This window comes from Thermobia domestica, chromosome 8 (genome assembly GCF_964235325.1).
Source record: "Thermobia domestica chromosome 8, izTheDome1.hap1.1, whole genome shotgun sequence".
Taxonomy (NCBI): domain Eukaryota; kingdom Metazoa; phylum Arthropoda; class Insecta; order Zygentoma; family Lepismatidae; genus Thermobia; species Thermobia domestica.
The window spans coordinates 268862807-268879705 of record NC_137461.1 but is presented as its reverse complement, the minus strand read 5'-3'; the positions used below and the strand labels follow the sequence as shown (position 1 = coordinate 268879705).

General features: G+C 36.0%; 1 protein-coding gene across 1 annotated transcript in view; it reads right to left on the bottom strand.

Annotated features, from left to right (window-relative positions):
- LOC145693616 (inter-alpha-trypsin inhibitor heavy chain H4-like) overlaps positions 1–16899 on the bottom strand; it is a 139083-nt gene that overhangs the window by 87270 nt on the left and 34914 nt on the right. The window contains exons 2-3 of the mRNA XM_081769769.1: positions 9265–9458; positions 5225–5332 (exon numbers count right to left, since the gene is read on the bottom strand). Of these exons, the coding sequence (XP_081625895.1) occupies positions 5225–5332; positions 9265–9458 (302 nt within the window). The remainder of the gene's footprint in view (positions 1–5224; positions 5333–9264; positions 9459–16899) is intronic.

The window sequence follows — 16899 nt, the reverse complement described above, 5'->3', positions numbered from 1 at the left end:
CATTTCTTTTTCATTTTTTGTCATTCCCTGTCTGGTTACTTGCCGTAAATTGAGAAGTTATGGCATACATTACGGCTTACAGGGAACTTTTTCTTCACTTGCCGTAAATTGAGAAGTTATGGCATACATTACGGCTCACAGCGAACTTTTTCTTCACTTGCCGTAAATTGAGAAGTTGTGGCATACATTACGGCTCACAGCGAACTTTTTCTTCCTGACGTAACGAATATTCCCTTTCATATAGCCAATAGATTGTAGTATCTTCTTCACCATCCTCTTTTCCTTTCATTCTGTCATCCGTCACATCCCTCTAAATGTATATGGTCAATGAATTGCATTATCTTTTTCACCACCCTCTCTTCATTTCATCCATTACAACCTGCTGAACATATATGGTAAATGAATTGCAGTATCTTCTTCACCATCTTCTCTTCCTTTCATTCTGTCATCCATCACATCCATCTGAACATATATGGTAAATGAATTGCACTATCTTCTTCACCACCCTCTCTTCCTTTCATTCTGTTATCCATCACATTCCTTTAAATATATTTTTCTCAAGTGGTGTTCTAATTAGTTCCTTTTCCTCATCTTAACTATTTCCAATATTGTTCATTCCTTCCTTACTACAGTATTCCTATGACTTCTTTACTCAGTTTCTGTTCCACCTGGTTAAGTTTCTCCATTCTATTCATACCCGTATTTCAAATGCTTTTAAGCACATTTCATCACTATACCGAAATATTTATGTATGTATGTGTGTGTTCCTACTTTATAAAGTACAATACGCAAAACAATCGGTGAATATTTTTCATAACTCTTTACTCAGTGACCACACAATAAATTTCATCTTCCTACACCCATTTGTTTCCATTCCCATCCTGACTTCAAATTCTCGTACATATTTCAAATCTTCATTAGTGTACAGAAAAGAAATTATCATTATTTTTCAGACTACCTATGTATAAAAGCGAATGTGAATTTGTGTTACCTCATCACTCATAGAGATGGGCACGAGCGAGTCCGAGCAAGTTTTCTTTGAAGCTCGACTCGACTCGAAACAGACATCTTTGAATTCGGATCGAGTTTCGAGTCGAGTCGAGCCAAATCTAGCTAAATCCTATGTGAGTTTCAAGTAATCTCTTCAAGTATCCTACACCGACAATATAATTATCAATGAAACTACTACCACTATAACTTATTATTATTATTATTATTATTATTATTATTATTATTATTATTATTATTATTATTATTATTATTATTATTATTATTATTATTATTATTATTATTATTATTATTATTATTATTATTATAACACCACCGTGCATAACCATCGGTGGCGATTTGTATCTGAATACTAAAAACTAGTTGACTGCCGATCTCGGTCGTCGAGAAGTCTTCAGGAGGCAAGGACATCGTTCATGTGGTCTAGGTTTGAGTTTCGTAGTTAAGCAAGTATTCGAGCTCGAACCAAACATTGTCAAAAGTTATGGGACACCGGCTAAACATGTTCAAAACTGCTCGGCCCAAGTTTAAGATCGTCAACGGCCCGGCTCACAGTTAATTCACTATCGGGCCAAAAAGGGAAGTGAGCCGACCCAACAGCTCATCCAACCAAGCCGGCTCGAGCCGGTGGTCACCCGAGCCCAACCAAACCGAGCTGATGGCTCACCACAACCGAGCCGATTCCAGTCATCGACTCAGTTGAACCGAGTCGAACCGACCTGATGGACTCCTTTCAACAGAGCTGGCTCGAGTCTATGGCTCACCTGAGCCGAGTCGGTGGATAAACCCAACAAAGCCGGCTAGAACCATCCGCTCAATTGAGACGAGTGGATGGCTTTTTTCAACCGAGGCGGCTCGAGCTGTTAGCTCAGTTGAACCGCGCCGAGCCGATTGGCATCACTACCCGGATTGGACTTCTGTTTGAGATCAAAAATTGGACCAGGCAAGTCTTAGTTTTGATGGTATGTAGGTACTCATGACATTTGAGGCTGTCACGTTATAAAAATCTATTGTCGTTTCATTACCGAGACGAGACGAGATGCGAGTAGTGTCCCGTGTCATGAGCAACATTAAACGTATTGAAAAGTACTGCTTACATTTATCATGCGTTTCGCTTTCCAGTCTAATCAGACCAAAACGAGTTAAAACGACCTGAACGAGCGAACCATTTATCAAACTCGACTTGACTCGAAACTTGAACTCAGAAAGAGTGACTTGGTTCGGAACTCGACTCGAGAAATTACCTTTGACGCGACTCGGAACTCGAGTTGAATTCGAGTCGAGTCGAGTTTTAGCTCGACTCGTGCCCATCCCTAATTACATAATAACTACTGAACCAATTATAATGGTAATATAACGTTGGGATTGGGGTTATTATCAACCTTGGCTTCTCAAGGATCTTACATTACACTCATAATTTTCGGTATGAGGAATAATGAGGAATAATATAAAACTAATCAAGAACGACCAATATTAGTGTCCAATTCATCATATCTAGAGTCACTGACATCGATAGGACAACCCTGCTCCTGTTTAAGTCTAAATTCATCTTCCATTTTCATGAGGAGGGAAGAAGAAAAAGTGGCATGAAAAATTATCGAAGATTACCAATAATTAGTATCCAATACATAGCTTTCACAGCCCTTTAAATGAACAGGGGCTCTTCCGATGTCGTTTAAGTGCAAAGTCAACTCCATCGACAAGAAGGTGAGGGTGGGAAAGGAAGACATTAAGGATTTCTGTCATTACACTTTCATTGAAATTCGTATCCTAAGAAAGAAGGGATATTTCATCTAGTCATAAATAAAAGAGGAAGTACATTCTCATTCTAGTCATACATAAAAGAGAAAGACACATTCTCATTCATTCAGTTATAAATAAAAGAGAAAGTAAGTTCTCATTCATTTAGTAATAAATAAAATTAAAAGTACATTCTCATTCATTTACTCGTAAATAAAAGAAAATATATATTCTGATTCATCTATTTTAGTCATAAAAGAGAAATATACATTCTCATTCCTCTAGTCATAAATAAAAGAGAAAGTACATTTTCATTCATTTAGTTATAAACAAAAGAGAAAGTACATTCGCATAAATAAAATTGAAAGTACATTCTCATTCATTTAGTAATAAATAAAAGAGAAAGAACATTCCCATTCACATAGTCGTATATAAAAGAGAAAGTATATTCTTATTCATATAGTCATAAAAGAGAAAGATATATTCTCATTCATATACTCATATATAAAGGAGAAAATGCATTCTCATTAATCTACTCATAAATAAAAAAGGAAAGTACATTCTGATATACCTAGTCATAAATAAAAGAGAAAGTTCATTATGATTAATCTACTAATAAATAAAGTAGAAAATACATTTACATTCATCGTCATAAATAGACGGGAAAGTACATTCTCATTTATCCAATCATAAATTAAAAGGGAAAGTATATTCTCATTTCTCTACTCATAAATAAAAGAGAAAATACATTCTCACTCATCTAACCATAAATAAAAGAGAAAATACATTCTGATTCATCTAGTCATAAATAAAAGAGAAAGTGTGTTCTCATTCATTTGGTCATAAATGAAATTGAAAGTACATTCTCATTTATTTACTCATAAATAAAAGAAAATATATTCTGATTCATCTAGTCATAAAAGAGAAAGATACATTCTCATTCACCTAGTCATAAATAAAAGAGAAAGATACGTAGTCATTCCTTCAGTCATAAATAAAAGAGAAAGTACGTTCTTATTCGTGTAGTCATAAATAAAATTGAAAGTACATTCTCATTCGTTTACTCATAAATAAAAGAGAGAATATATTCTGATTCATTTAGTCATAAAAGAGAGATACCTTCTCATTCATCTAGTCATAAATGAAAGAGAAAATACACTCTCATTAATCTACTCATAAACAAAAGTGAGTGTACATTCTCATTTGTTTACTCATAAATAAAAGAGAAAATACATTCTTATTCATTTAGTCATAAAAGAAAAGTGTATTTTCATTCTTATACTCATAAATAAAGCATAAAGTACATTGACATTCATCTACTCATAAATAAAATTGAAAGTACACTCTCATTCCTCTACTCATAAGTAAAGGGAAAAGTACATTCTCATTAACTTACTGATAAATAAAAGAAAAAATACATTCTGATTCATTTGTTCATAGATAAAAGAAAAATTGGATTTTCATTTATCTGGTCATAAATAAAAGAAAAAAATATTCCCATTCAACTAGCCATAAATAAAAGAGGAAGTGCATCCTTATTCATCTAGTTATAAATAAAAGAGAAAGTACCTTCTGATTAATCTACTCATAAAAGGAAAAGTACATCCTCATTCACTTACTCATAAATAAAAGAGAAAACACATTCTGATTCATTTAATCATAGATAAAAGAGAACGCATATTCTGATTCATTTAGTTGTAAATTAAAGAGAACGTACATTCTGATTCATTTAGTCATAAATAAAAGAGAACGTACATTCTGATTTATTTAGTCATAAATAAAGGAGAACGTACATTCTGATTTATTTAGTCATAAATAAAGGAGAACGTACATTCTGATTCATTTAGACATAAATAAAAGAGAACGTACATTCTGATTCATTTAGACATAAATAAAACAGTAAGTACATTCTGATTCATTTCGTCATAAATAAAAGAGAACGTACATTCTGATTCATTTCGTCATAAATAAAAGAGAACGTACATTCTGATTCATTTAGTCATAAATAAAAGAGAACGTACATTCTGATTCATTTAGACATAAATAAAAGAGAACGTACATTCTGATTCATTTAGACATAAATAAAAGAGAACGTACATTCTGATTCATCTAGTCATAAATAAAGGAGAAGGTACATTCTGATTCATTTAATCATAAATAAAAGAGAACGTACATTCTGATTCATTTAGACATAAATAAAAGAGAACGTACATTCTGATTCATCTAGTCATAAATAAAAGAGAACGTACATTCTGATTCATTTAGTCATAAATAAAAGAGTAAGTTCATTCTGATTCATTTAGTTATAGATAAAAGAGAAGTACATTCTCATTCACACATCAGACCTTTGTTACTAATACAGAAAAGAAATAAAATAGAAAACACTGAAATTATAATATAAAGCAAGGAAGACTCTCCATTATTTTATCAAGAGAAGATTTCCAATTATACCCTTATGGGGAATAAGTATACTTACTGTGCTACATGGGCTGCTGTTTGTCCGCTTTGTACAGCATGTTCATATTCCCTCTTTGCCTCTTCCTTTTCTTTTACGTATGCTTTGTACACTTTTCCATTAATTTTACTAGAAAGCGGAAAATTAATTAGTCGTTCGTACAAAATGTAACAAAAAGTAAAATTGCTCAAAATTTTGATCCCAAATAGAAACAAACTACTACTTTGTAACACACACACACCCATGGGCGCCAATCCTGGGGAGGACAGGGGGCCCAGACTCCCCCAAATTTACATAGAAATCGGCGCTGATTGATAATGTGTCTGAGGAAGGTTATGTTACATAGCCGAAACTGTAACATAAATATATAATCTTAATATATATATACTGCTTTGGTAAGTTGAAGTTTTACTAGTAATCTTGAATTTTCCAAAGCTACAATGAATAATTTACACACACACACACACACACACACACACACATATATATATATATATATATATATATATATATATATATATATATATATATATATATATATTAGGAGGTACGTTTTATCATCCAAACTTACTGGAAACCTTCAAATAAACAACGGAATATTTTACATACTTTAGTCGATAATTGAAAAAAGGAAATTAACACCAAAATAAAAATCGAGTTTTCTCCAGGGTTAATTTCCTATCTTGATATAACAAAAAGATCCAATGTTGCTGTGTCAGCACATGAAACCTTTTTATGAGAATTACAAGAATTAAATTTCAGGGCAAATTTTAACTCAGAAATTAATTACGTTTACATAAACACACATAGACATTACATATAAAAGGTGCGATAAATGAGTTGTGGGCCCCCCAATGTGTGAGTGTGGCAAAGATGAGGGAAATCCTAGCCCCATCTTTCCGGAAAATATAATACGTATTATAGAGAGTCGTTTAGACGTATAATTTTAGTGCCATATTAAAGGGTTAACTAATGCATAATTATCACAAGTATATTCAGAATCTATGATTAGCTCATAGTAGTTGGCAAAGTTAATCGCATGTGACTAACTAATTTAGAGCAGAGGGTACCCCAGTTTAGCCATTGTTTAGCCACAATAAACTTACGGTACATTATGAGAATACAAAGCAATTTAATTACCTGTCTTTCTTTCATTTCACTTTATCGAGTGAGTTAACTATGAAGTAATCTATTAAGTCGAGTCCTCTACAATAGCAGAAGTTTCTTAATGTGAACAGTGAGAGAAGTAGAAAATGTCCAGTTTTCTGAAGGATATCTACAAGTGATCGATAAATTATCTTCCCTTCTAATTTCAACATAATCCTTCTACTGTCACAAATATTAATGGATTTATATTTATTCTTCCAGTAAATACATCCCTCAGAAATGAATAAGTTTATTATAATTCGATTTCGTAACTATTTATAAGTTGTGCTATCAAATACAAAGAAAACATTGCGAATTTCGTATTTCAAATATTTATATTTTTACAGACTAAACATGCGCACGTCTAGATTTCCGTTTTTGTTACATGTATTTTTTTCACTCGATGTATTGAGGTTATGTTAGTTAAACTAACTCTATGGTTTACGGAACCCGGAGGTTCAATGCAGCATTCACAAAAGCTCTCTACTGACTTTTATCCTTAGCCAACTGGAGCGTTTCTACTTTGAATTCCAATCTCTGCGAGATCTATTTTAATATTGTCCTCCTATCTGCGCCTAGGTCTTCTTAATGGTCGTTTTCCGATTGGTCTTCCAGTCAAGACTTTGAAAGCGTTTCTACTTTCTTCCATTCTAGCTACATGACCTGTCCACCTAAGCCTCCTAGACTTGATGACCCTAACAATGTTTGGTAAACCGTATAAATTATGTATTATGTAGTTCCTCGTTACGAAGTTTCCGCCATTCCCCATTCCCGTTCCTCTTGGGTCCGAATATTCGTCTCAGGATCTTGTTCTCAAATACTTTCAGCCTATGTTCTTCCCTCAGAGTAAGCGACCATGTTTCGCAACCATACAAAACAACAGGCATAATTATCGTTTTAGATATTTTAAGCTTCAAATTCCTCGACAGAATTCGCGACGACAAGAGATTTTGAACTGAATAATAACATGAATTCCCTACTTTTAGTCGACATTTAATTTCCTCGTGATTGTGATTTTCGTCTGTTAATATTGATCCTAGATATTTGAAAGTACCCACTTTATCAAAAGTATTTGGTCTAGGAATTAATTCGTGCGGTTGGTACGCACACATTGAAGCTGTAGTACAAACACAAAATACATAAATACCTTAAGAAAAATATTGTCCATCGCTAGCCACTACTTTCGCCCATCTGTCAGGCAATGTACGGATTCCGTGGCGAAAGAAGTCCTCATCCTTGGAAGCGATCCAGTCAGAGACCCATGTTTCGATATCTTCTGAAGAAGTAAACCGCTGTCCAATCAAATCGTTGTTCACGCAATCGACCAAGTAGTAGTCCGAAGGAGCAACGTCTGGTGAATACGGCGGGTGGGGTAAAACTTCCCAACCGACATTTTCTAAATAGGTTTTGACCGGTTTTGCGACATGTGGGCGAGCGTTATCATGTTGAACAATAAGTTTATCATGTCTGTTCTCCCATTCTGGTCGTGTTCTGGCCAGAGCTTGCTTCAAACGCATTAATTGTCGTCGATAACGTTCTCCATTCATAGTTTCACCCGGTTGCAGCAGCTCATAGTACACCACACCTTTCATATCCCACCATATGCACAGCATAACCTTTGCACAGTGAATATCTCGTTTTGGTTGTGATGGACCTGGTTCACCTGGTTTCACCCAGGCCTTTTTTCGTTTAGGGTTCTCGTAATGGATCCACTTCTCATCACCCGTAATAATTCGATGCAGAAACCCCTTTCTGCTCTGTCGTTGAAGCAGCAATTCGCAAATGGTTTTTCGTCTTTCAACGTCTCTGTCTTTCAATTCATGTGGAACCCAATGTGACATCTTTTGAATCATTCCCATGGCTTTCAAGCGTTTGGAGACTGTTGTTTGATCAACGCCTAATGCTGCTGCAAGTTGTTCCTGCGTTTGACACGAATCCTGCTCGAGCAATGCTGTCAATTCTTCGTCTTGAAATTTTTTTTGGCTGTCCAGCTCGCTCTTGGTCTGCCAAGCCGAAATCACCACTTCTAAACCGTGCAAACCACTTCTGACACGTTCGCTCAGCTAGAGCATGGTCACCATACACTTCCACCAAAATACGATGACTTTCAGTCGCACTTTTCTGCATGTTAAAGTAATGCAGCAGGACACCCCGCAAAAACACTTTATCAGGCACAAATTGCGCCATGTTCACTTAACTACAAACTGGTGTTGTTGACGCTTTAATCCACTGCCCTATACTACGAACGATACGCGATGACAGGGGTTTGCAACACATGTGTGGATACACGGAACTGTGAGACGCTCCGTTCGTTGCGCCATCTCTTGTCCACCCGCACGAATTAATTCCTAGACCAAATATTATTTAATATTTTGACGCATCTATAAGTTTCTGTATTAAAATACGATCCCGACGCACTTCCATGTATTTAGTTTTCTCTGCATTTACTTCTAAACCCATGTCCCTGCAAGCGTTTGGAATGATAACCAAATCAACTTATTAGTCTGAACTACAAGCAGATTTTCAATATCAAAAATACACCTCCCTAGTACAGAACTAATACAACACTAACTAATAACGTGACTAACGCTTGATTAACGAATACTCTCTGAATACACTCACTAGTGTTTTCAAGTATATTTCCTTTGTATATTCATATGCATCTCTGTGTACTTTGTAAGTTTGCTAGGTCTTACAGCGGTCTACAGATGAACCTCGCTTCATGAATAAAGACATTTCAATTCAATTTACACAAAGCTACTGTTAACTCATCGAAAGATCATGTGTGACAGGAACCTGAGATACAAAAGGTTATTATTATTATTATTATTATTATTATTATTATTATTATTATTATTATTATTATTATTATTATTATTATTATTATTATTATTATTATTATTATTATTACTTACATTAAGAATCCTGAGATGAATGCTTTTTCAGGAAGCACAACACTAAAGAATACTTCTTGAGATTGTTGAGCAGGGTTGGCAATTTTGCTTGTTATGACAGTGGTAGCATATCTATATTGAATGTCTGAGCGGACGTTAAAATTATAAATCCTTGGCTTCGGCACTTTCTCTGGTTTCTTTGTACTTGTTGGTTTCTGAAAAATAAGTCAGTTAATGTTTTTGTAATTGTACAATCTTTCAGAATGTGTCGTACAGTATGAGGTAGGACAATACGCAATAAAATTTAACGAAGATCATACACGGAAGTTTGGGTAAAATTTTTATTGGATGCCATAACTGACAGGCATAGATCTACACAAGATATTAATATAAGATGGTATGATGCAATTAGGTATGACTGCAAAATATCTTGGAAGCGAATTATCCAAGAAAGATGGTTGTCAAAAAGTATTGGGAAGATCTTAGTCTAGCAATGGATCGACAATTGTTGATAATGAATCATGTATACATAACCCTGACCACTACTCTCTTGTGAGAGCTCCTTCATGGCTAAGCGGTTAACATACGCGCCTTTGGCGTGGGAGACCCGGGTTCGATTCCCGGCGGGAGCTCATATGGTTCGGATAATCAGTAGGTCCACGTCTCATATAGCCTCGCTGCTGAAAGGGACGTTAAACTAAAAATCAACAACACCAACAATACTCTTATGTGATTCAGTTCTCATTCTTGATATCTGAGCATTTGAGATTAAGAAATAAACGCTTATACATTGTTCTCAGAGATTATATCCAGGATGTTATAAAATAGAGGATCTGCCCATACAAGAAAATCGTGAAGCAATACGTCACAGTTCCGCCACACCTACTATGCCCGCTCCGCACCACTAAGATCGCAGGACAAGCTCAGGAGAGTAATGCTGCCGGAAGTAGGAACGGAAAACACACTTCTGATTGGTTGGCGTTATCTATGTCTTGCCACGTTGCATTCAAATAGCAGAATTCAGACGATTGTTGTTGTCATTCCTCGTGGCCGAGTGGGCTAGCGCTATATGCTAGTAATGAAAATCTCTTTTGGCGTGAGTTCAAACCCGGCCCGAGGAAAGTTTTTTTAACATTAATTTTTACATTTTTATAACACTTTTTAAATTAAAATAATACGAAAATAATACTCAAAAATGTGATTTACTTACTTTTCTTCAAATAAGTAGTAGTAGTAGTAGGAACAGGTTAGAAGCCCCGCAGGGCTCGTTTAGTTGCCCTTGTACTCCATGATATAAGGTTCGTTTTGTTCCCCTTGTACTAAATGATATAGATTTTGTGACCAACTTAAAACAACTGACTAGGATAGCGCGTAAAACAGCTGGCTAGAGTAGCGCACGAAAAAACGGACTTCCGGGAGTATTACTCTGCCGAGCGGGTCGTAAGATCGCAATGTTTCGAGCTAACAAACATGGCGGAAACGAGAGTAGCCAATCAGACGTACCAGCTCAGACGATTCTCAGTTGTTTTTCGGCTTCACTGAGTTCATAGGATGAAGATACGTATGGGCAGATTCTCTATTTTATAACATCCTTGGATTATATGTTTCACATTGTAGCTGTAAGAATTTGTAAAAACAAAGATAGTTAAACTAAAATTTACTGTTCTGGGTATAACTGAGTAAAATTTACTCTTATATCTGGATGTAATAAACGGTTCTGCGAACTCGAAATACTTTAATAACCGGTTCTACCGAACGGGCTGAATAATAACACTGTATTTTGCGTTTTTGCCGTTGTTACATATTTCAGTGTGAAATGGTTGTGCTGTATCTGAAACGATACGTAAATTTGAATAAATAAATATCGATAATAGCATAAAGACTAGAAAAATGTTTCTCAATTATTTTTTTAACTCTCGGCATCTCAGATGTGAAGATATTACCACTCCCCTCCCTCTTGGAACCATGCGACTACTGTTTCCAGGATTGCCGCGGTGGCTCAGTGGTAGAGCGTTCACCTCTGGTGATTGGGGTCCCGGGTTCGATCCCAGCCCCCGCCAAGTCGACTTTGTGGTGGGCAAACAACGTGCGCGTGGGTTTTCTGGGGGTTCTCCCGTTTCCTCCCACTTTCTTCATTCCGCCATTTCATTCATCACTCATCATTACCGTCTCCTTTAGCAAAACCGTAGGACGTAAAACTCAAAGATTTCACTTCATTTACTGTTTCCAGGACTTTAGAAAGAAGTCGAGTGGAGTCATGCGGTGAGAAGCAGTGGTGCCTATACCCCTAATGGCGAATGACACGCCTCCCATCTTTTCTGATATGCCCCCCGAAAATCAAATAGTGGCTAACTTTAAGCTTAACCAATGTTTTCTCTATTTTCACTCTAATATCTCTACTTTCCCTACAATCCAAGATGAATAAAAAACATTCTTCTACTTAGATAATTAGCCAGTAAATATTAATTAGCCAGCCTGTCTCTTCTTCCTAAATATAGGACGGAGAAAGCTTTGAAGCTTTTAGTAGAATTCGAGAAATCTTTGTGGTACTTCGGCAATATAAACTGCACATCTAATGTAAAATCAGGAGTTGCTGTGTGTGTGTGTGGCTGTTTGTCCGAGTGCGGCCTGAGTACCAGCCGAGTGGACCGATAGTTACCAAATTTGGGTCACGAGTACCTTGGTCCAGGCCCCAGATGAAGACGAAGTGTCCTTTTTAAAAAAAATTCGAACCATGGAGGGGGGTCTCGGGGAAGGCGTTTACCGGGACATGTAAAAGTAGTAGAAGGTGACCGATATTAGTGTCGAATTCATAGTTTTCGCGGTCGCTGATATCAATGGCGACACTTTCATTAGCGATGACTTTCAAATTCAGCTACCATTGTATGCGAGCCGGGGTTCACCGGGGGGGGTGCTTTCCGAGCATGTAAAAATAATCCAAAATTACCGATATTAGTGTCAAATCCATAGTTTTCGCCTCGCTGAGATGAATGGTGACACTCCCAGATTATATTTGGCTTATAATTTCAGTAGCATGATAGTGTAGGAGTAACGTAATGGCCATACGAATAATACAGCTAACATGGGTTCGAATCCTGTTCACGCCAAAGTTATTTTTTTACAATGTGATTGTGAAGAATCGACTTACCATACTGGACAAGCAATACGTATGAATGTGGAAGCAAAGACCTATATCATGATAGAGACGATTTACGAATGTTGGTTGGGAAAGGGCAAGGGAATTACCAGGACATTCCAAAGACATAATTGATCTGCAATATACACATTTCGTGTTATCGTTCTCAGGAAGAAACACTACAACAATTGTTAAACAAAGTTTGGCTAAAGCAATCGGTGGTGTAGTGATAACGTGCCAGACTTCCAAATGGAAAATATTGGTTCGATTCCCCATCAGGTAGTATGATTTTTTCGCATAAAATAATGGCTGCAAACAGAGATTCATCCTCTAATGGAGAACTTACAAGGCATCACTGGCGATAGTTCGAGTACACAGTGTGTGCGTTCTACATCATACACTGCAATGATAAGTATGTTTCATATTTATATTCGTCCCCCCACTTTCTCTCTTTATTGGCGTTTCTCTACCCTGCCCTTGCATCTTTCACTTTCCCCCTCTCTCCCTCTCACACACACGCACTTCATGTTCCGAACTTAAAACGGAGCAAGAGCCCGATATACCTGGTCTGGAGAATCTAATTAACTGGGAACTTCGGCGTCGTGTTTTTCGTGCTCTGGGGATAACATCTCCAGTCCTGGTAACCTCTGACAGAAATACTGTTTAAACGCAAGGGAATAAGTAAATTCTCTTTTTTATCCTCTGGGTCACTGAGTCTCAGTCGAATTACCGGGTCACTACGGATTTGAAACCTTGACCCAGTGCTGGTCTATAACCGAATCAAAATTATCCGACTGACACGATGATCCGTTTTAGTTCATAGTGTGTTAATTCTATCTGTGCAAATTGCGTTATATCCGGAAGAGATGAAATCAATGCTGGATGTTCGGAACAGATAAATCTTTGGAAAAGACTAAGAAATGATAACCTCTTCGGTTATTTGAAAACAAAATTTTATATATACCAGTTCAACACAAAATTTATTCCCATCCTATAATTCAATGTGTTTTATTCACTTTGAAATTTGAAACATGCTACATCTATGAGGAACATAAACTTTTCCTTTCGAACATTTATAACTTTTCATTACGATACAGTTTGGACTTTTAATATAGCGTATTTCTGATGGAAATCTAGCAGTAAAATAGAACTCTTCAATTTTCTCTTTCTTTCTTTCTTTCTCTCTTCTTTTCGTTTCGTTTTTAGTTTTTTTTTGTTCTTTTTTGTTCAATTTGCATTAGTAGTCTGAAATGGAGGATATGACCAACGCTATCTACTGGGTTTATTAGAATGTATTTTGGATCAGTACGTCCAATGAACACTACCGATTTTTCAATCGAACCACGCGGAAACAAAGCATGTGTGTTAAACTTTTGATGTTATCCTAGATGTGTCTCGGAGATCTACAGTTCTACTTGAAATTGAGTATGCTATCCATTATGAAAGTGACATAATGAATGTTTAAAGGATCCTCTATATATTCAAATAGTTCTGAAAAATATGTAGAAAAAAACATTATTTCTATATTACTGTTGGATTTCTGGAAACGGAACTTTATAATGTTAGGTTCTATTCTTACTTCGTTTGAATTCCATACTTTTATCTGTTCTCACTTTTCTCTTTCTTCTTCTCTCCTCTTCTCTCTCTCTCTCTCTCTCTATCTGTCTCATTTCTGAATCTCTATGTAATAGACATCCATTGGTTTCAATTTTTCATTGTGTGTGTTTCAGTTTCTCCTTACATCAACCTATGAATCTTGTTTCGTCTCGGTTTTGTTATTTCATTTTATCGAAACTAATACTTGTGTAGTTTGAAATTAGAATTGCGCTTATGTTGTTAGGTAATTTTAGTATGGGAGAGAAGAAATAAGGAGAAAGATGGGGTCCCTTTTCCTGACACGATTATGGGATAAGAAGGTGTATATTGGGTGGCCTAACTGCACGGCGTTAAGTGTCGCGATTTTTTTGATGTGGAGTGTACAAGCTTTGCTTTTAATAGACTTGAATATGATTCCAACTACTCACTAAGTAAAACAATACGTTTTCTGTAAAAATTATTAACGTATAACAGTTTCGCCAAGAACCACTTTGGCTTCATCAGACACTGACACCAAGTGTTAGCGAAATTGCAGAGGGGGATCTAGAATGTAAAACGGGGAGGGGGCCAGCCACACCCCAGGCTATGATAGGTATATCATGAGGTTACTATAAACTTAGAAAAAATATAAATAATACCTTAAATTGTTTTTGTTACTCAAAAAACTGGGGGGCCTAGGCCCCGTCGGTCCCGGGTTAGATCCGTCACTGCAACTGTTACACGTTAATAATTTTTACAATAAACGTTTTGTTTTGCTAAGCGAATAGCTTAAGAGTCTTCATTCCGGCGAAATTAAAATACCGCTAATTTTACAGAAATTATGTGATATCTTCAAATAGATAAAAGATAATCGAAATGTGGAACAAGAGCGCCCTAGACAATATTATTTTACATGAGAAACCGTTATCACGACTCACTTATCTGCTTTCGATTTCGAGACATTTTGAAAATCGGCATTTATTTTCGCGTTTCTAAACAGCTGAAAACGGGAAGCCACTAGGTGACTTGTGATAACGGTACCTCACGCAAAATAATATTGTCTAGGGCGCTCTTGTTCCATATTTCAATTATATTTTATCTATTTGAAGATATCACATAATTACTGTAAAATTAGCGGTATTTTAATTTCGCCGGGATCAAGACTCTGAAATCACTTCAAATTAGTATGTTTTGACATTCATTTCCAAGAACTAAACATCCTTCGAGAATCAAGGGTGGCATCTGGCCTCTGCTGCGCGCAACCATGCGGAGAAGAACCTTTTGTATGCCTATAAATCTTCAAGAGATAATGCAATTCCCCTGTACTGTAGAATCCTTTGTTGTGGCTGGTATAATCACGAAAGAAAATATTCTTCAGTTGAGAAATTTTCTTCCCTAATAACTCAACAATAAATTAAACTTTTACAGTTTCGATTTTGCCAAGTTATCAAATTTTAACTATTCTAAGAATAACAACAAAAAGATCCAAATTAATTAATTTGCTCCCGAGTTATTGGCAAAAGAAAATTTGTCAATTGTCAAATACAGTACTTTCTTTTCCGTGTGTACAAGTCATATTACTCATATTACTATAACATTTGCACTCCGTGGGAAGGGGGTTAGTGCCTTGCAGTGAAAAATAAGCGCCCGGGGCGATAGTTTTTTTTTCATTGCTCAAATGCGCCTCTTCGGTTTCGGCACCTGAAGATTTGAACCGAAACGGGCTATCATCATTGCAATATCATTCTTCAACCTTTATTTCATCATTAATATTTATTTGAGGAATGGGGACAAGGACAAGGTTGGATTTAACAAATCACAACTTTGAACAAGAAAACAAGAAAACAAACAGAACAAAACAAACAATAAAATTTGAAAAAAAAAACAGAAAAAAACATGATCCTAACTACTAATTATTATCTAATAATGAGTAATCTTCTTTTATATAATCTAACTAATCTACTTTGATTCTGACTCGAGTTGAACTTGACGTCAGGCCTATCATTTTCATCATTCATTGCTTCTGATCTATACTTAGCCTTTCCCGTACTATTTCCTCTTCTTTTTTTCCGTTTTGTTCAAGTTTTTCCCTGTATGATTTGTTTTGGTTTCACCTGTATGTGTAATTTGACTCTCTCCTGTGCGAGAATTTACCACATTCTCCAATTATAACACTAATCACACACATCGCTTAGCACTATTTAGCCCTATCCACACTGAATTTTTGTAGTTTGGACACTAGCACACTATCTCACTCCTGTGTGAGAAACACAACTTAACACTATTTCACTACACTTATTTCACTCACTACATTCCCCTGTCGTGTATTCTTCTCTAATGCCTTGTTTATCTTATGTTTGATGATTTTGTTTCTAATTTATGTTCCTCGGTTGTTTTGTATCCTCGTCGCCATAAGTGCCTTTACATCGCAGTGACGGGTATGTGACCGCGCAGTACTCCAAGGAAGGGATGGTTGTATAAGAATTTGTGATTAATTTTGAAGAGTTTTTATTTTGACTAGGGAATTAACATAGGTGAAGGGAGTAAAGACACAGATTTGAAGCATCAGTTCACTGTTATTGAAGCATCAGTGCACGAAAAGATTCGTATTCTCAGTTTTTCTATTTATTGTTTTATATGTTAAGTTAAACACCACAATATGTATCACTGATATCGCAGATCGTATTATTTTTTAAAATCGTGTTTGTAACCTATTGTCAAAACATTCATCTCCAGACATGATGTAGAGAGAAGAGAAAGAGATACGACATCTGTAATATATGTATATGTGATTCACTAAGTAACTGTAGAAATTAGTTAAAGGTCACATAAGAGAGCGAAAAGGAGGTCTAGAAGTCTGAACTTTTTAGAAACGTCCTAGATAGGTGAAAATATAGTTAAAAATTGCAAAGGGTATCATGTAATTTACCTCTCTTTTCTTATAT